The 20,324-nt window shown below is 36.3% G+C and overlaps 2 protein-coding genes and 1 long non-coding RNA gene across 9 annotated transcripts in view; 2 read left to right on the forward strand and 1 right to left on the reverse strand.

Annotated features, from left to right (window-relative positions):
• LOC139980281 (hyaluronan mediated motility receptor-like) overlaps window positions 1-13,829 on the forward strand; it is a 75,349-nt gene extending 61,520 nt beyond the window's left edge. For 2 of the 4 annotated variants that reach the window (XM_071991826.1, XM_071991829.1), the window contains 4 exons: window positions 10,472-10,552; window positions 10,991-11,179; window positions 12,562-12,654; window positions 13,068-13,829. In XM_071991826.1, the coding sequence (XP_071847927.1) occupies window positions 10,472-10,552; window positions 10,991-11,179; window positions 12,562-12,654; window positions 13,068-13,154 (450 nt within the window). In that variant the 3' untranslated portion in view covers window positions 13,155-13,829. Of the gene's footprint in view, window positions 1-5,988; window positions 6,918-8,692; window positions 8,789-9,828; window positions 9,906-10,471; window positions 10,553-10,990; window positions 11,180-12,561; window positions 12,655-13,067 lie in introns of those variants that run through there. The other 2 variants (XM_071991825.1, XM_071991828.1) reach the window with 2 other exon arrangements.
• Window positions 603-3,733, forward strand: LOC139980035 (uncharacterized). The gene is made up of 3 exons (XR_011797432.1): window positions 603-1,013; window positions 1,831-2,029; window positions 2,468-3,733. It is a non-coding gene; the product is annotated as an uncharacterized lncRNA (long non-coding RNA).
• LOC139980282 (small ubiquitin-related modifier 3-like) lies at window positions 9,947-18,538 on the reverse strand. Of its 4 annotated transcripts, XR_011797495.1 has the most exons (6): window positions 17,801-18,535; window positions 15,456-15,503; window positions 14,872-14,949; window positions 12,873-12,970; window positions 11,021-11,086; window positions 9,947-10,540 (listed from the first exon to the last, which is right to left on the reverse strand). XR_011797495.1 is itself a non-coding variant. In XM_071991831.1 (5 exons), the coding sequence occupies exons 1-4, from the start codon at window positions 17,816-17,818 to the stop codon at window positions 12,887-12,889; spliced, it is 228 nt and encodes a 75-aa protein (XP_071847932.1). In that variant the 5' UTR covers window positions 17,819-18,534; the 3' UTR covers window positions 11,213-11,989; window positions 12,873-12,886. The 4 variants fall into 4 exon arrangements, 2 of the variants coding, with proteins under 2 accessions (XP_071847931.1, XP_071847932.1); XM_071991831.1 differs by lacking the exons at window positions 9,947-10,540; window positions 11,021-11,086 and adding an exon at window positions 11,213-11,989 and having other exon boundaries at window positions 17,801-18,534; XM_071991830.1 differs by lacking the exons at window positions 11,021-11,086; window positions 12,873-12,970 and having other exon boundaries at window positions 9,947-10,478; window positions 17,801-18,538.
• Window positions 18,539-20,324: the final 1,786 nt, after the last annotated feature.

Here is a 20,324-nt window from a genome sequence, read left to right on the forward strand (position 1 = left end):
GGGCTTGCAAAAGACCAACTAGATGTTCACTTTTGCCTGAGTAAACCAAGTATTTTCCCAATATTTTTTTTTTCCATCAATAACCTTTTTGAAGATTGTCACCAGTCACACATCATGTTCGACCTCATCGCATCTCCCGTGGATCATTGCTTTTGTAGGTGATTCTACGTCGTGGCCCACAATATCCGTTAGCCCCACTTTTCAAGGTTTTTAGCCCATTATGCGTTCAGAATTGGAAAATTCATACTTCCCGTGAAATAAATTCACTTCAAAACATACCCATAATGTTGCACAAAATTTCATCTATGGACAGCCAATACAGAAAAACCTACTTCAACCCCTAACAGACCGGTCAAAATTGCACGCGAAGAGGAAGGAATGTTTAGGAATGTTGGTCAGGGAAATTTCTAAAATTCAGACACGGTTTATTTGTTGGTGCATGGGCGCAGATCAGTCATGGATAATGGTGGGGACGCGTGTCTGTTCTCTGACTACTATCTAAGCGGAGCGCGACCATGGGTTCGCGCGTACACTGTAAACATTAGTTAGTCACGAATGGCAAAAATCTAGTCACAGTGACTAGAGTTAGCTAGTCATCACCAATTCGTTAGTTGCAGACCCTTTTGCATGGTCGTTCGACTAACATAAATTAGTCACATAAATTTGTACGAACTTTGTTGACACTCACTATGCATGTCATGTATGTAAGCGTGACGAGAATATTCTAGTCTTCTGTTTGTTTACTTTCTATAACCTTCAGCTTTGACCAATGACGTCATTATTTTTATCCAATCATCGTACCGTAGAATACCGTGTGCTCAGCTGATCAGAGATCAAAAATTCAGACGACGGCCGGCGATTACATGTATACTGTATGCACGTACGTGGTACGTCGTACGTCGTACATTGCGGCTATTACCTAACCGCAGATAGAACAGGGCCATCAACAAAATAAGAAGATTCTTAATCATTTAACAAATTGTCAGAAGCAATTTCAAAATGTGGTCAGTTAGGTAAGTTTAATCACAACTGAAATTCTAATAAATAATAATTGACACAATTGACATAATGTTCAAAGAAGGTTTGAATATCCGCGATATGTTTGGCTGGAAGTATGGGTAAAATTATAACGTTAGGCCATAGCAAGCAAAACTGTGGCTAACGCTAGGACGAAGCTAGGCTAGGAGTTTAGTCTACCTAGTGTAGCCCACATGCGCTCGTAGATGTATACTACTATAGAAGCAGTAATACACACTTATATGACATATTTTATATAAATGTGTATTATTAGCTAGTATACTAGGCCTATATTCTATAATGTTACGAGCGCCTGTGGTGTACGTCAAGTTTCTAGACACTTCGTCGACCACCAACCCGGTCTGCATTTCGTGCACTATGAACTGAAGATCTTCGGAGTGGTACTTACCTTCTGCTCTAGTACATGGTACAAAGTACATGGTACTCATATTTTAGGTTATTTTTGATAAAGTTGGAAGTACCTGTTGTTTAACTAAGAACAAAAACTCAGTTTCAATGCATGAAATACCCATAATGTTGTTAGCTTAGGCCTAGGCCTCAGGTTAATAGTGGCGCTATGTTAGTATCCTACTTCCTAGACCAAGTCTACACCAGCTGTAGCCCAATGTTGTAGGGTTCTGTATCCTAAGTGGAGTGGCTGCTGAGTGCTAATATCCTGGACAGAGAATGTTTTGAGTCTTATTTAGCAAATAATCCACAAAGGTATGCATTTTCTGCTCCTGCATATGTGCATCAAGGGGTTTTGAACCTACTCAGCCTATCATTAATTTTCTGTTGTTTGTCAATTTTCAGAGAAAGTTGATGTGCCAAGTCCTCAGCATTCACAGCTATATACTTTGAATGGTTGTGGTATCAATGGACTCAACTGGTTAGATGAGGTAACAACAAATTCCAAACAACTCTGACAGCAGAAATAGATATCCTGATACTTCCATGGGAGATCTACTGTAGAAACTATAGGAACCAGTGCTTGCCACCCATGGAGAATAAGGTAATCTGACGTTGTTGTTCTTTGACGAGCAACAAATTTGAATGTTTTATCACAAATTATGCCCCCTATCTACCTCTTGTCCCCTACACCTGTCTTTAATACATTGTAACAACCTATGGATAAACCTTTAAATGGACTGGATATGTTATTGAGGTGAACTGTGTATTTAGATAGCATTTCAGTAAGCTTTCCTTTAGACTACTGTACATACTGTTACAGTAAGGCTGTGGTTTACAAATCCCAATGATCCAGTTTTGGCAAAGAACACCTTCAATTCTCTTATTCTAAGTAACTTAACAGTTGCACTGAAGTGACAGGCAATATCAGTTTAACATGTTCCAAACAGTTCAGGAATACATTGGGGTATGTCCTGTAGGTCAGTTTGGGAGGAATCAACTGAGCTAAACAAAAGTAGTTTTCAATTTCATCACATTTCAGAGCCAGAGACGAAAAAGCCCTCCCCGCTGACCCTTCTCTGGATGATGTTGCTGCAGGTATGGCAAGCCAGACCAAGTGGACTGTGATCCGGATACCAATAAAACCTGCAAGAATCATAAATGCACCCAACTTGGTCAAGTTTATCAAAATTGGTGACTGGAAATGTTGTTGCAGACGTAGACCTGGTTACTGCTTACACAGTATTGCTCATATGTGTATTTACACACTGCACAGTGCATACTGAAATCTCTGAAAAGACATCTTTATGGACCAAAAATGATAATTGCATTGAAATATGTTGTGGTTTATATTGTGATGACTATAAAAAGAATCATTTTGGTATGAAAAAAAATTCATCTCTCACTTAAGTTGGCATACTCCTATTAGAGTCTATATCCATCTCTTCGATTGTTCTCCTTCAGGAAAAGTGCCAAAAATCAGCGGGAACATCTTTTTTGACCTGTTATCAATCATAATATAGTTTTTTGTGGCTTGCATGTTGAAGAGCATGAATGTACATGTGGTGAGAAAATTGGGTCAATTGAGGCAGTTTTAGACCCCTTTAGGCTTCCCAGGAGCAGCGTAGGAAAATTGTTTACCTCTGAGTGAAGAGGTTTGTTTACAAGTGACGAAAACTTCCGGCTCGAATAGCAAAAAATCTACATGGTCATGATAAAGAAAATTGTTAGTGCCATGAAAGGCCAACTTGTCAGCTATCCGGTGATAGGTAGCATTTAGCTAGTGAAAACTTCTATCTAGACTTAGAGACTACATTACTTTTGTAATTTATTGTGTAAGTCAATGGGGCTTTAAATGGGCTTATGCTACCTTAAGTTACATATAAGGAACAATCTGTGATATATAGTGCGCATTATGCAATCACTGAAATAACCACAGTACGTAAAGATATAGAGAAGTTGTGGCGGAATGGTTGGGGCACTGAACACATGATTCCATGATCGTAGGTTCATGTACCAACCTGGTCGATACGTATGTATCTTTAATGAAGACACTTAATCTCAATTGCCGCTCTTTACTCAGGTGTATAGGGTACCCTGGGAGGTAATTCAAAAATATAGCATTTGCACCGCTTCATGGCTGCAATGATATGGGATGTCCTCTGGGGAACATGTAGCTGTAGCTCAGCATTGTTTCTACCATTCAAGACATAACTTATAGTTTGTGATAAAGTACTTCTAGAAATGTTTTAACTACTTTGTTTTCTGTTCCACCCTAATGTTGCGTCAAGGATAATAACATATTCAACTTACATGTTCTGCATTAATATTGTACCATCACATCCATGGTCAGAAACTGATAATAATATCACTTCCAAGTTCCTAATTCGAGATGAAGATTATAAGGATATTTTCTGGCCCTTTTTAACAGCTAAGGTCATATAGAGCTACTCAAGGCCTTTTTATACCATTTGATTTGACATGGGGTATTATTTTTATAAATAAATTTATAAATATGATATATTATTTTTTGTATATTAAATATATGTTATGTATATTAAAATATTAATTAAGATAATTTATTTGGCTAAACTTCTATTTTTATATTTGAGCTGCATACTCGCAATTTTTCCCTTTGTCTGCCCACATCTCTTCCATGCTGTTATTTTGATGAAACTGATGGAGCCCATAATGATGCATGGTCAGTGGACAATGAGGGTCTTTAAGAAATTGTAGGTATAGGTCATCAGGGGGTCTAATTGTTTGAAAACTGTTGAACACTGCCAACTTAATGGCTTAGGAGCATTTCAAAGTAATCCCATAAGTATTCTCAAGATGTTCTGTGGGAAAAGATTTTGACAATTTTGTAAAAATAAGTTTTCCCAATTTTCCCATAAATATTTATTTTAGTTTTAAATGTTCTTTAACCTTTAGTGTTTGTTACTGTTCTTTATGAGGTGACTTTTAAATGGAATGTTTATTTGTCACATTTTACAATAATACTGAAAATTACCATGAAACTTACAATGTGTGTCACTATCTCATTTCTTAACTAATCAGTACTTAATCTTAAACTAGTCTTGTGACCTAAATAAGTAGTCACAGTTGCAATGACTAATATTTTTAGTCACTAGACTAAGCTTTGGTCAATAGAGGCATCGTAGTAGGACTAATTTTAATTAGTCAGAAAACTTAATTTAATTAGTCACAAAACTAATGTTATATAGTCAAATGACTAGAAAAAACTGGTCGATAGAGGCATCGTTGTGACTAGTTTGTTTTAGTCATATTGGCTAACTATTGTTTATAGTGTAGCGTACGAGAAATTTTGGGCAAATATACCTCCCAGATCACCGGAAATAACACTTCCCAGACCCAATGATGCTCCCAAACCTCATTAAGTCATAGATCTCATGGCTTAGAAATTTAGTTTGGGGAAATGCATGGGCATCTGCCGAAAAAAATCAGGGGACAAATAATCCAAGTAGACTTTTGTATATGATGGGTCTGGTTTCGTAACTCATCTGGAAAGCGATTAGAGGGGTGGGCGTAGTGTTGTGGGGCGCGCGTTTTCATGCAGGTGGGAACAATCTCATGATGATGTGTACGTGCGCCCCTCCCCCCCCCCCTCCGGCAATGATACACCTTTTGGATTCTGGACAGTGTTGCATCGAAGGACATATGTCTAGTGCAGTTCGCATATAGATCCTGGGCTAATACCGAAATGCGTCATGTTCCCCGACGATTCGGTCGAGTTCAAGACCAGCCACAGATGGTTTCATAGGACAATTTTACAATTGCTTAAGGCGTCCATACACACACACGCGTCATGACACACTATATATATATATATAGTATATATATATATATATATATATATACACATTAGTAAGAGAGGAAAAATAGAAACGTCAAAAATGGAGTTGTCGGTGAAAGGGGTAGGCTGAGGCGCACGCTCCTTGCGAAATCCTCGATCCAACGCCCCTCTGGATACGCGCCTGCATATATATATATATATATATATATATATATATATATATATATATATATATATATATATATATATATATATATATATATATATATCACATAATATACTTAACTAAACTATCATCATACTGCTACTCGGAGTTTCACGGGTACGTCTCGCGCACCGATCATCAGGCAACCTGATGATCGGTGCGCGAGACGTACCCGTGAAACTCCGAGTAGCAGTATGATGATAGTTTAGTTAAGTATATTATGTGATATGATAGCTCTGCCTTGGCATAGAGCACTCTTTGTGAATATTGACCACCATTCTATGTGATATATATATATATATATATATATATATATATATATAGATATAGATATATAGATAGATATATAGATATATACATATATAGATATATATATATATATATATTTATATATATATATTTAGGAGATACTGCCTAGCCAAAGGTCGTTTTCAAAATGTCAGTATCTCAGTGGCCTTATTCCAGTTTAGAATAGGAGAAGAAAATATAGATCTTTGTGCATATTTTTTTATGTTTACATCCTTGAAGTTTCATCACTTATATTGTAGTTAGACAACATGCAGTATAAGATCGAGTGAATTCAGTTACTATAGCACCGTCTCCCTTCTTATCATTTTGTAGACTAATTTTCTGTTGTCTCTTCATCTCCTTGTATCACTTATTGTGTGTTTTCTGTACGTTTCATTGAAATGTCCCTTTTTTGGTCAACTCTTGTAAGCTTTTAGTTCGTTTTTCTCTTTGTATATATATACGGTACTGGTCATATTTCTGTCACTACGTTTTGATGTCCCTTTTTAGACTTTGTATGCTCTACGTTCTCTTTCCTATGCATAAACTGCTCGTTTACTGTCTAACTTTCAACCATCGACGCACTGTACTAATTTTGTAACTCAAGGCCTCTGGGAACATTCGCCCGGTTGCGATTTTTTTTCCCTCCAAAACTGAACTGACACTGACATTATTTCCCCGATTCTGATTGGCTGATCAAAACCGGAATGGTAGTCTGCGTTTATCAATGAATCCGAAGTGATCCTTAGGGCATGGGTTCGAGTCCTATTTAGGTGGTAGGCCTATTTTTAATTAAATATTATTTATTTATTTTTTCTCCAATTCTTTTTCTTCCCATGTTTCTTTCCATATTTATTTTATATGATCATTTTCAAATTTTAACCGAGTTACCCCCTTCTATGCAAAAAGTTATAAATAGATCAGTTACAACCGATTATACTGTGTACAGCAAAGCAAAGCAAACAGCGTTCCATAACAGCTTGTGGCCTTCCTTTACTATTGGCCGAAGTCAGCTGACGCTGGATATTTAAATCTAGCTATCTTCAAATTAAAAGCTACAAATCAGCCGCGACAAGTAGAGTTCGAATTACGAACAAATATTGACATCGGCTGGCAGTTCGTTAGGTTATCATCTCTACATTATGTCCTTTCCAAAAGCCAAGAGATTTCTAGAAGTTAAAGGTAATGATAGATCACGAAAAGTCGAAACTTGTAGCCATAACGCAGACCGATGCTAGGCACAGGCTAAGCCTAACGCTAGTAGTAGCCTAAAACCTTTGCCTAACGCTAGTAAGACCTTTGATCGACATTTACTCTTCGCAACTACGACGAAATCTACAAATTAACAGTAGCCTATCTTGAGGCTAATAAAAAGCAAGACTAGGCCTAGGCTAGCTGTAGTAGTGGGCTATAGCAGTACTACCTAGTATTTTGTTTAGGATTATCGCAACTTTTCGATGCTAAGCAAACTACTGTAGGCCTTGGTAGGTATTACTGCAATTTAGAATCCGTACCAATCGACCCTACTTCCTAACCCTATTCCCTACTTCCTTAACCTACTTGCCAACCCCTAACCATGGTAAATGATAATATCTTTGATTTTAGGCCGTGGCTATTCTTACAACTAGTTGTAACAATTATTTATAAACTATTCTTACGACAAAGGCGAATTCAAGCGCAGTAAAGTAAATAAAGCAACTACGCATGTAGTGGGAGTAACCCTAACTTTAACCCTAAACCCCAATCCTAAGACTAACCCTAACCGGAAATTATTGTTACTCCTGGTCGTAAAAATAGTACTCCTGGTCATAAAAGTAGCAACTGCGCATGCGTAATCGGAAATTATTCTTACGAATAGTCGTAAGAATAGCCACTTTGTTGATTTTAATCTGCGGTAGCCTATTACTTTAAGACTAGGCTACAGTCATATAATTTCACAATTCCTTTGATCAGATTCAGCAAAGGGCATTGCGGGAAGTTTCAACTTTAGTTTAGGCATAGTGCTAGAACGTGGATGCTATGTAAGTGAACAGTAATAACATGTAAGCTTAGAATAACCAAAATTTCGATTTCCTATTTGCAGTTTTTATACAATTTATTGTCAGATTGTATAAACAAATTTTCTACCCTTTTTATACCTTACAATTATCGATTTATATATCATGTTTGTATGTATTTTACTGTAAAGCGCCTTAGAGCAATTTTTGATAGGATAAGGCACTATAAAAATTTGTAAAATAAATAAATAAATAAAATACATTCATACTAGTACTACATTATAGGCTAGGCCAGGCTATGTAGCAACTGTCTTTATGTGAGTTCTCACAGATGATATACAGAAGTCATCTAAATTTCATATCAATTGATATGTGCTTTATTAGTTTTTACCAGTCTAGGCTAGACCTAACCGGTTCCAGTGCCATTCCGCCATTGGCACTCTACATACCGCCATACCATTCCTCCATAAGTTTCGATCCTTTCTGCCATGGCGGAAAGGATCAAAATATATGACAGAAAGCTTCAATTTCTAATTTTTACACAGGAATGTATATTTCGGTGAAACTTACTTTGATTTTCGTAGAAGGATAGGTACACCGTCTTCAAATGAAATGGTTCACTGGATAGACTTTAATTGTACAGTAGTTAAGACAAGATTGGGGAATAGATGTATATATAGTCTTTAACGTACAGGTTGAATGAATAGTTTTGTTTGAAAGTTTGTAAGAGTTGATACACTGTCTTCAAATATATAATAATATATATATAATATATTATTAAACTGCAGAATGAAGAAATTGATTGACAGCGGACAGTCTTACTGGTGTGAATAGCGAGTAACCAGCTGTGATTGTACTGTAGGCCTATTTTGAAAGGAGATGTACAATATATAATATATATACTGTACACCTTCCTATATTCAGCCCTAATATTCAACAATTGATTCTGTTTGTTCGTAGATACAACCCCTGCCCCAGACCAGTACAATGTCAGTGCATCAGCTAAGCCACAGGGTGTGGCTTTGCCAACTACTGAGAGATTCATGGAGCCAAAAGGTACAGTTAACACCTTCTGGGCAAGGATGTACCACATGCTTTTCTTCGTGCCCCCTCAGGCAACCAGTAATTTGTTTCTTTCAAGTTTAAAACTTAAGTACCAGGTTGTTCAGTATGTTCACCTATGGCAGACTTATATGTGGTGGAAGGCGAGGCTTTAACCGGGTGCTTGTACGGAATGTACACTGATTGTGCAGTACCTACTGTAGCTGCCTACCATGGTAGACCTGCAGTAGATTCTAGTACAGTGCCTAAGTGATGAAAGTTTTCAATCATTAAATTACATTGAACATTTCACTTACATTATGTTACTGAAGCAATGAAACATGTTAATGTGTTGTTTGTGTTTTTGGTGGAAGGCAATGCTTAACTAGGTGCTTGTACGGGATGCACACTGATTGTGCACTACTGTACTGTAGCTGCCTCCTGTACCTTAGTAGACCTGCAGTAGATTCTAGTACAGTGCCTATAAGTGATGAAAGCTTTCAAATATTAAATTACATTGAACATTTCCCTTACATCTATAGTCTTTGTAGTATGTTACTGAAGCAATGAAACATGTTCATGTTTTTTTGTGGCCTTTGATTATATATTGTACGGGAATAACATAGTGTTTGTTACTGGAGCCATGAAACATGTTTCTTGTGGCCTTTGGTCATATATATGGGAATAATAAAGTGTTTGTTACTGGAGCCAAGAGACATGTTTCTTGTGGCCTTTGGTAATATATATGTGAATAATATATAGTGTTTGTTACTGGATCAATGAAACATGTTAATGTGTTTCTTGTGGCCTTTGGTAATATATTGTATGGGAATAATATAGTGTTCAAGTTGTTTTGGCGCAGCTATGTAGGCTGTGAAATTTGCCTCAGTTTAATTATTTGATGGTTCTTGTATTATACATATATATCCACACTTACACAGCAACTTGATCGACTGGCATCTTTGCGATGCAGTACTGGTCAGATACATTTTCCTTGTATACTTTGTCCACACAGTGTACCTGTTAAATACTGTTTATTCTCATTTTCTCTTTAGATCTGGCACCAAAGTCTCTTAACAACACATTGTTGTTCATGTCACCTTTAAGAAAAGTAGCATCTACTGAGTCTCTCGTAAGTGAAGCATACATCAAATAATGCATTGTCACACAACCTTTGATGTTTTTTTTTACTGAATTTGTTTTAAACAGCCAGATTCTCTACTTACTCTATCAGGAGAGGCATGAAAGCTCTTCCCAAAATAGCAAAGTAGTTTCTTATAGAAAAGTAGTTTCAAATAGAAAAGTAGTTTCTTTCTGCTTATTGAAGTGTAATTATTTACCCTCATTTTAGTTCAGTAGCCGTTTCTGATGTGCCTATCCTATCCTATCTAGATATCTTTATCATCTTATACATAAACTAAGATATATATAAAAAATAAATAACTGTTGATAACCTACTATTAATGTCAGTTTAGAGGTGATAGAACTTTGGCAATGGGAGGGGGGAGGAGAAGGATCATATGTGTCTTACTTTCTATGCCACTCCATGGTCTGACTGACATTCTAGTTTTTAAAAAGTGAGCACTGGAGATAAATGAAAATTGTGATTATTACTGACAATTGATGTCAGAGCTGATGTAAGACTGCTGTTGTTGAAATGTCTGGATTTTTGAACATGCATCTTCATTTGCTCCACAGCCTCCTTCTGGAAGTACACAAACAAAGAGGAGAGTTTCTCGCAGTCAAGATGACAGAAGACTCAAGGAACTGGAATCAGAGGTAAGAAGAAAACTTGTCAAATAAGTTTGTTAGGTGGTAAAATGTATTTCAGAATTCAACTAACATCTAGAACTAAGTGAACAAGCTTGCAAAGTTCCTTTGTTGTTAATATTTCCGACACATTAACGTTATTAATTTTGTCCATTTCTGCAGAAATTTGATAACATTTAGTGGCTAACTTAGTACTACTACAGTAGTTCTACAGAAAATCATAAAACCAAGTTTACCGTCTATATACTCCAAACTTATTGCAGTACAGGGTTTAAATCATAGATATACATGTGGCAAAATGTTTAGTATTCTCTACATTTTCAATCTTAATCATTTATCTCTGATGACCATTCAATTGTTGTGGCATATTTAAAGCTAGATCTTTGTGGATTATGTTAGGTAATCAACATGATCTTGGTGTACACTTATTTTTCATTGCTTTGAAAGGTACAAAGATTGGTTAAATACCAGGCTTACTTGGATCGTCAACGGCAGCAAGAGAAAGATGAAGTTACAAGACTGGAGGGTAATCTTCAGAGAACACTAAAAGAAAAGTCTGAATTACAGGCAACTCTGGCCAAAACCGAGAAACAACTGCTTGACACTACCAAAGCAAGAGACACCCTGAAAGCTAAGGTAACTATTTATACCTATAGCGATAGAAGCTAACATAGTCTAGATGTATCAATACTTCTAGACTCCTAGATGTTAGGCATTTGTTAAATTTAAAAATGCAGTACCTTGTAGATTTTTGTTTGTTTTTGTTTTTAATTTGCAACTGTCAGGTCAAAAGTCTCCTTCTTAGCTTCTTAGTTCTAAACCTCCTTCTCCTAAGTAAAGATGTTGTTTTAAACTTGTATAACAGTTAGTAAGGCCACATCTTGAGTACACTACACAAATTTTGGAGTTCTTTTAATGAAAAGGATAAATTAGTAGTACTGAAACAGGTTCAGAGGAGAGCTACTAGGATTATTTCCAATATTTGGCAACTACCTTGTGAAAGTTGTTTAAGAGCTCTTGGGCTAACTACACTTGACTTGAGGAGAGTCCAAGGTGACATGATACAGGTTTATGAGTTCCTCACAATTAGTGATTCTTTAGGTGCTTGTGATTTTTTGAAGGTTGCAACTATTTCTCATAGTTATAGTGTAAAATTACTGAAAGATTTTCTCGTCTGGCTGTTAGAAAACTTGGCTTGTGAAAGAATGGAATAACTTGCCAGAATGGGATGTTAGTTCTGACTCTGTGCTGTCTTTTAAGAAAACATTGATACTATCTAAGAGTGGTCGTATGTAATGGGGTTAAGGGTGCACTTTTTAATTGATTAACTAATTTTTATATATTTATTTCCTTTTATATGTTTTTGTGTGTATTCCTGTGCTGGGGTTGCATGGTTGGACTTTCCACGGGGCATGTGCTCTTCTTGGCCCTTTAACCTGTTATGTTCTGTGAAGTTCAAAGGAAATGTCTTGGTTGAGTAATTAGAGGTTAATTAAAACAATGGATTACCATTTCAGCACATGACAGTATCATCATTTCAGCCTTAAAGGAGCATGCCAGGGATTTAGCATATATTTTAAAGGTAGATAATCCGAAAACAGTAATAGCTAGAGAAACGTTTCTTGCACTGGTATGTTCCTGTTTTGTTGGAACTAAGCATATCCAGACTAAACTTTTTGCCTAATCTCATCCTTTAAAAGTTATCTTGTAAGTCAACTTTTGCAATTACAACTTCCTTTGTTTTGCGATGTACAGAATGTGCTTGGTATACAGCGCCTACTGAAAAGTGGCCTATATTTATTATACACAACTGTTCAGGCAGTGACATTTGGCTGTAATTAATGCAATATGCCTCCTTTAACTGTTTGGCTTTAGAGAATTTACAATTACACTGAGCATGAAGAAAAAAAAACCTGTGTAACAACTCAAGTAGACTAATTCCAACTTTCCAAGTGGAGATTGAAGATTAGTAACCATGAGTTCACTGAATGATACAAATCCATCTCTTTCTTTTACAGCTGGAAGGAATAGAAATATCACAGAAGCGACATGACGGCCAACAAAACAAAGAAATGCACCTACTGCAGGACCAGCTGCAGAGTAAAACTGAGGTCAGTTATAAACCCTAACATATAATGTCTGTTTTAACATCCTTTCCTAGCATGCTACTTTCTGACATGCTGGGTAACATATATATATATATATATACATATATATATATATATATATATATACAGTATGTATATATATATATATATATATATATATATTTGTGTGTGTGACCCATTTTGCAGTTTTTGGACTCATCAGGCAAAGGTAGGAATCTGACCTCAGACTTTAGTGTCACAGACTGGACCAAAGTGAGTGTACTGGTGTGTGAATGCGTATGAACTGGCTTCCTATCAACAAGATTAGAACAGTCAGTTTCTGAAGTAAATAGAGCATTTGTACCAATATTCTGAGATGATACACTAAGGTTCATTGACTTTGGATTAACTTTAACATATTTGTAATACTTTTCTAGGAGCTACAGAGACTGGAAACGCAGATGGGCTGTAAAGTGAAATCTCTGGAAGTAGACATCATCTCTTTGAAGTCGCAGATTCAGTAGTTGGAGGAAGACAGAACGGGTTTGGGTACTTGATTTCCTTTTGTCTCGCTGCATTAAAGGACCTGTACTGCACTGTAAATGAACCTCAAGTTTAACGTTCATGGAAGTGATTTCAGGAAACATTGCGACTCTACAATCTTTGCAGCTCCCGAGTTGTATGCCTTGGGCACTGTGCCATGTAGATAATAAACACACACATACACATAGAGCCCCAGTTAACTGTAGTGACCAGAAAATACCGCAAACTGTATCAACAATATCTATTCAGCGAAATCCTTTCGCAGATAAAATGGATACATCAAAATGTTTATTGGCAGCAAGAAGAGTCAGACTGATGAAACAGATCATTCAAACTTAGGAAGAAAAAGACAGACCAATACCATAACGGCTTCACTCTTGCTTGTTTGTTTTATAATCCATCTTGGAATTTGGAAACTTGAAGGAAGTCGAATTGATCCTTAAAGTACGTTCACACTGTCAGGGTCTCTATAAGGATATGGCTTTTCTTTCCGGGTTCAAGCACTTTGAGCAGTCTGGGGCTTATGTAGACTAACATGATTTCAATCACTCAGTTTTTACGCCTGACGAAAGACCAGGGTGTCCGAAAATTTGTGTAGAGTGTAGTTATTTCTATTCTATTCTAAATATTATGTTGGATTTAAAGGCATTGCATGTTGTCCTCTTCATTATATATATATATATATATATATATATATATATATATATATATATACATACATATATATATATATATATATATATATATATATATATATTTATATATATATATAAATATATAAATATATATATATATATATATATATATATATATATATATATATATATATATATATATATGCATTTGTTGTGAGCACTAACAAAATGTGGTGGGTTAACATGGCTCATGACAAAGCCCTGACAGGCTCCTCTGAAAAATATTATCAAGTACTGGAGCAGACTATACCAGCCTTGACTACAGGGCCCTTACTCAGTCTCTTGGTGAGATCCAAGATCTTGCTTGTTTGTTTTATAATCCATCTTGGAATTTGGAAACTTGAAGGAAGTCGAATTGATCCTTAAAGTACGTTCACACTGTCAGGGTCTCTATAAGGATATGGCTTTTCTTTCCGGGTTCAAGCACTTTGAGCAGTCTGGGGCTTATGTAGACTAACATGATTTCAATCACTCAGTTTTTACGCCTGACGAAAGACCAGGGTGTCCGAAAATTTGTGTAGAGTGTAGTTATTTCTATTCTATTCTAAATATTATGTTGGATTTAAAGGCATTGCATGTTGTCCTCTTCATTATATATATATATATATATATATATATATATATATATATATATATATATATACATACATATATATATATATATATATATATATATAAATATATATATATATATATATATTTATATATATATATAAATATATAAATATATATATATATATATATATATATATATATATATATATATATATATATATATGCATTTGTTGTGAGCACTAACAAAATGTGGTGGGTTAACATGGCTCATGACAAAGCCCTGACAGGCTCCTCTGAAAAATATTATCAAGTACTGGAGCAGACTATACCAGCCTTGACTACAGGGCCCTTACTCAGTCTCTTGGTGAGATCCAGGTCAAATGTCTGTGGCCAAAGCCTGCAGACTCTAATTTGGCTAGGTAGACTAAAACCGATCCTGCTTTCATACCTGCTTATCACAGTATGCTTTCTTCAGCTTCCTCGAGGGTGTTGACCTTTTGATTTTAAATTGAACGGTTGAACCTTCCTGCAAAAAAAAATATGTAAGATGGTGTTGGTAAACTAATTATCTCTCACAACATCCACTCGTACACAGGAAATTCTACTGTTTAGTATACATTAGTGATGGGAACAGGTACCAGGGGACCGACCGAAAAGAAATTACTAACCAGTACACAGTAGTACATAGTGCAAGTATGATATCGTGGAGTCGTACTTTAAAGGTGCCAAAACTGTCTTGTAAGAAATTGTAAATTGTCTTGCATCAAATTGCTTAATTTGAGCAATTAAATACAAGTATATCCCCACAAATGCTTCAAGGAGTTCAATCACTCAAATCCCATTTTCACGAGTGCTGTGGTTGATGTCATTACCTCATGATGTCAGCTTTGCATAAGTTGTATTAGAGATAGCTAAATAATAACTAAAATGAGTCAAACGTTGGAATGATCAGCAGGCAAATGGTTTGACAAGCTACAGTAAATGATGTTATGTTATTACATGTCTTTAATACAAAGAAAGATTGATACTCACAGAACCAATTACCCTCAGGGTGATGTGTTCTGATTCATCTTTCACATCCTACAGACAAAAAAACAAATTGGAGAAAGTAACATTTTTGACAAAAAAGTCAGAAAAAATTATATACGCGGGTTATATGTACGCCTAGCTCAGGTATGATAAATTGCAGTGCGGTATGAGTGCGGGAACTATTGGTTCACAAAATGTACTGTACCAGATGTCATCGTTGCCGATGTGTGCTATTTGCTTAGCGGGACCAAATGGAAATTTCCGCTTTTTCGAGGTCGGGCAGAGGTCAATACTGCCCATTTACTAGTTGCCTTTCATATCCACCTCGATTTGCATACTTATGTAATCGATGCACAATTACGTATTTTGAAGTGCACATGCTTCATTCCTCTCCTGGCTCAGAGAGGCGTCGCATGTGTTCCTGTAGCACTGTTCCTTAGTATGTAAGTATTCTAATTGTTTTATATAAGTATTAAGGGGCTTGATATTGTCAATATCGCATTATAGATATTTGTCTTTAATGTGGTGTCGCTGCATGCTTGTGCCTGTTATTTATTATTGCCTTTTTACTGTGTATTTGTTGTTTGCTTATTTGTAAGAGTATCTGGAGTAGAATATATCGCCAGAGGTTATTACTTTGTTGGTGTTCTGTACATTCTCCAGAAAGCCGCCATTAACCCCAGAAAGCCGCCGTTAACCCCAGAAAGCCGCCGTTAATCCCTGTAAACCCCTGTACACCGCAGTTTGTCGTGCTGTTGGTTTTGCCCGGTAACGATTGTAAGTTAATTATAAAGAATGTAATTGTCGCCAATCTTTCTCTATGTCTTTTTTCATGTTACCAAATGTTATTTGTTATACTTCTTCCTTTTTGTGCATTGTTTTATAAGAAGAAATATAATGTATTAATATGTTATTATTAATTTGTTCAATTCATGTGTTTATTTCACCAATGTTTGTATATTGATGTATTGATATCTTTACTTTCTAGTTTTCACCGTGGTCTTGTTCAAACCACGCGTGTGAATAAATGGGCTAAAACATACAACCACCTTGTTCAGCTTCATTGAGCGTCGTCTCGGTGACACCAGAACTTAAATTCATCACAGGGCAATGCTAAGGGCGATACAAATACAAAAAATGATATGACCGAAAGGACTGAACCCCTTTTTCCTCTAAACAATTCCATTTAAAGTTGAAGGGTTGGGCGTTATTTGTTATTTCAGTTCTCTGTGTGCCGTGTACCAGTGTCTTTCCATAAGAATCCCAAGATCATTAAAGGGCTCGAGTAGTGAGAGATGGTTAAGGAACTAGTCTGTAGATTACTTTACATTAAGTACTTTAAAAAGGAGAGAAAACACTTCATGTCAGATACAACAACAACAACAACAAAAAGTTAGTATTACTCTAAAACGAAGAAACAATACTCCATTACTCTTTCGGCCATGGCGGAAAGGTACATTTAAGGTATGGATTTGACCTTGGTGTACAGGAATGTATCAGGGAAGCATTCTCTGATAAGGAAAGTATACACTGCTTCAAATGTGAAGGTTCGCTGGATAGCCTGAATTGTAGTTAAGACAATATTGGGGAGTTGATGCACTATACAGGTTGATTGAATAGTTTGAATTGTAAGTTCATAAGTGTTGATACATGATTGTCTTCAAATATATAATAGTTGAATAAATCTAATAAAATAAGGCTGATAGTTTATTAAAAAGTACGATTCTGATTGTAGGTTTAAGTGACTTATTTTGTGGATTTTTCGGGGCTTGGTATAGTTCATATACAAATTAATGGCGGAATGGCACATTTTCTATGGCGAAAAGAGCACATTTTCTATGGCGGAAAGTACCGATGGAGGAATGACACGTCCCCCGCCTATAGTAGTACAGGCAAAACAGTTGTAAATTGCTCAATCATTGATGTTTTGTGCCCACTTTCGTGAATTCATTTAGGCCTACGTTACTATGTCTGTGTCTAGATAATAACCTTGCATTTGGAGAAAATTCATTTCAGTTCAACTTATATTTCCGAAAGGCATGGAATCGAGGTTATTGTTCTGGAAATGCTTATTTCGATTCGCGAATTTCGGATCGCTGCTGTGTGCATGTTGTAACGCTAGGCCTGTGTTCCTACCGCTGGGCATGTTCGAGCCCAACGGCCGGTTATAGGCTTCCTAGCCTAGGCCTATATCATTGTGACTAATCGGTTAGGCCTAGCCTAACTTTTGTTAGCTTTGTTTACAAGGAACAAAAAAATATTGTTCTCGATGTTTGGTGTAGGAGTTAGACTCATATATCACATTGGGTGGTGAACTCCTCAACAGCACATGCATGGTGATACATTACCTTTTTCTGCTCAGACATTTTGACAGGATAGATGAAATAAACGCCGGCGGTTGGTTGACTGCGTGCTGACTTCCCGCACTTCGTCTTCAGGGCATACACTAACAAGTATCAATGCCGCTTCACATGCCATAGGTCGGATCCGATCTTCGCGGTGCTAGAGTATGGCGCGCCGTATGTATTACTTTATTTATGTTGTCGTCGCGGAGACTTAGGTAGTCATATTGAAGTGATCTGGATAAATCCATGTAGATTAGATTCATAGCATAAAACGCGAAATGTCATGTCAGATGCATGCTCTCTAATACGAATATGTAAGAAAAACGATAATCCAAGTTCAACGATGATATTCCAAGTTTTTCGAGCGACGATACAGGTTTATCGTTGAGGAACCTGGATTTTCGACCTGTAATACAAGTTAGGTTTAGCGGTTGATGCTACAGATTTTGGGACCGATAATCCAAGGTTTTCCATTGATAATGCAAATTTATATGGACGATAAACCTTCTTTCTTTCTTTTTTCCTAACGACAATCCACATTTATCGTTTTTGTTGAAAACCTGAGAGATAAATTTATTGGTATATATATCCGGGTTTTTCGACCGAAAATCGGTTTATCACCAGATAATCTTAGATTATCAGTCGAAAGCCTGGATTTTTGACGAAAACCTGGATTTTCGATGAAAAGCTGGATTATCGGCAAATACCGTTATTAACATCGTAATCCTGAAATATTCGAGATATTCCAGGTTCATGGGTTGGTAATCAGGGGTTTAAACTGAAAACCGGGAACATTCATTATTAGGCATTTGGCTTGCCATATGAGTATCAAGCGTAATAGCTGTTCCTTCCATTGGGGTGATTCACATTTAAAAGGAAAGGGGACTGGGGTTGCGAATGAATTAGTTAGAATTCGTGCCCAGGCTATATATTGGGTGACTTATCCTTAAAAGTATCACAAATATACATCATGACACAAACACACTTACACACGCATGAGAGCCAAAAATACGCGACGCATCGTCAAATTGATAATAGAAATTTTTGTATATTTCTGAAACAAACAACTGGTGAACATTAAACTATAACTATACCAAATCAGCAGTTAACGAGCATATTGCGCTTAAGTATCATCCCGGCCTGCATACCATTAACTGTGACTCACAGTTAATGGCCCGTTAGCTGCTCAAGTTCAACATGCACCTTACATATTTTGCGCGAAAATCGTCTCGAAAGTTACCAAATTTAGCAAAAGGAGGAACGTTTTCGTCAGCAGAATGGCTTATTATCTAACGATAAGTCATATAAACGTTATATGTATTACATATGCATTGTTCATGCATAAAGGTCACGTCGGGCTGCCTCAGTACTGCGCAATAAGTGTTAATTTTCGGGATTACTGACCACCCCTTACACTGTTCCAATGTGCGAACGCCGTTTGATGCACACATCAGTCGCACATGTTCGGTTTATAGGTTTATAGGCTCCAGTTTGGCGACTACGGTTTGTCCTTTGCAAAATGGTTTCCGTTTGCTCCTTGAATCTCAAAGATCTGTTGTTAAAACTTCTACCCAAATATGTTAGGTAACTCACACAATATTTGTCAGCCATATATAGTCCTGTTTTACTGCCTCATGATTTATCTAATCTCACAATGATATCGAGGTAATAAACGGATGATTTGGATTCACGAAGAGCAATGAAAAAGGAGGCAATATGTTTGATATCAATTCACCTAAATATTTGTTTATACAATTTCACATGTAGTTTAGGCCACCTTGCTAAAGTCTCTTAGTGATCCATTCACCTTGCAGTAGCTGTTGTATATTGAAATCGTTATGACGATCTATTGTTCCATATCAAAGATTCATGGTTAATGTTTATTTCCAGTTGCCATCGGAATTATATCAATCAGAAACTAACATTGAAATATGTCATATTATTTCAGAGGTCTTTCTTGTTTCATTGCAAGACGTTAGGTAAATAACACACCTCGTATTGTGATGACAAACTCCGGTGCAATTTTACTGTTTTAAAAACTTTCCTGCATTTAAATACAGAATTTGCCCCTACTTGATACTACAAGTCATAGTTTTACTTAATCAACATGATTAAAGTAAATCCAAACCCCTCTTTAATAGCATTCACCCTAGTTAGTAATCCTTTCAATAATGTTTAGAGAACAAGTTATAAAACTGGTTTAAAAAGGTGAGTTTTGATGTTGATCTATTTCCCCATATTAACCTGTCAGCCCATTCACTAGCTGTTGTGAGTTTCGTCTCAGATGACGTGGATTCAGCATTAAGTTGAAAATGTATACTTTTAAAGTAAATTTTATTTGTAAATATGTGAAATAATTAAGTATTTTTGTTAATTAATTAATGAGATGTCTTCTTTGTCGTCTATATGTAGACCTAATCCGTTTTAAGAGCCATCTAAAATAACAAAGACGCCTTTATATCATGAAAAGTTCATATTCGCGTATTTATTGTTATATAAATCGGCACATCTTAAATGTTTCTATATT

Source organism: Apostichopus japonicus, chromosome 14, assembly GCF_037975245.1.
Source record: "Apostichopus japonicus isolate 1M-3 chromosome 14, ASM3797524v1, whole genome shotgun sequence".
Classification (NCBI taxonomy): Eukaryota; Metazoa; Echinodermata; class Holothuroidea; order Aspidochirotida; family Stichopodidae; genus Apostichopus; species Apostichopus japonicus.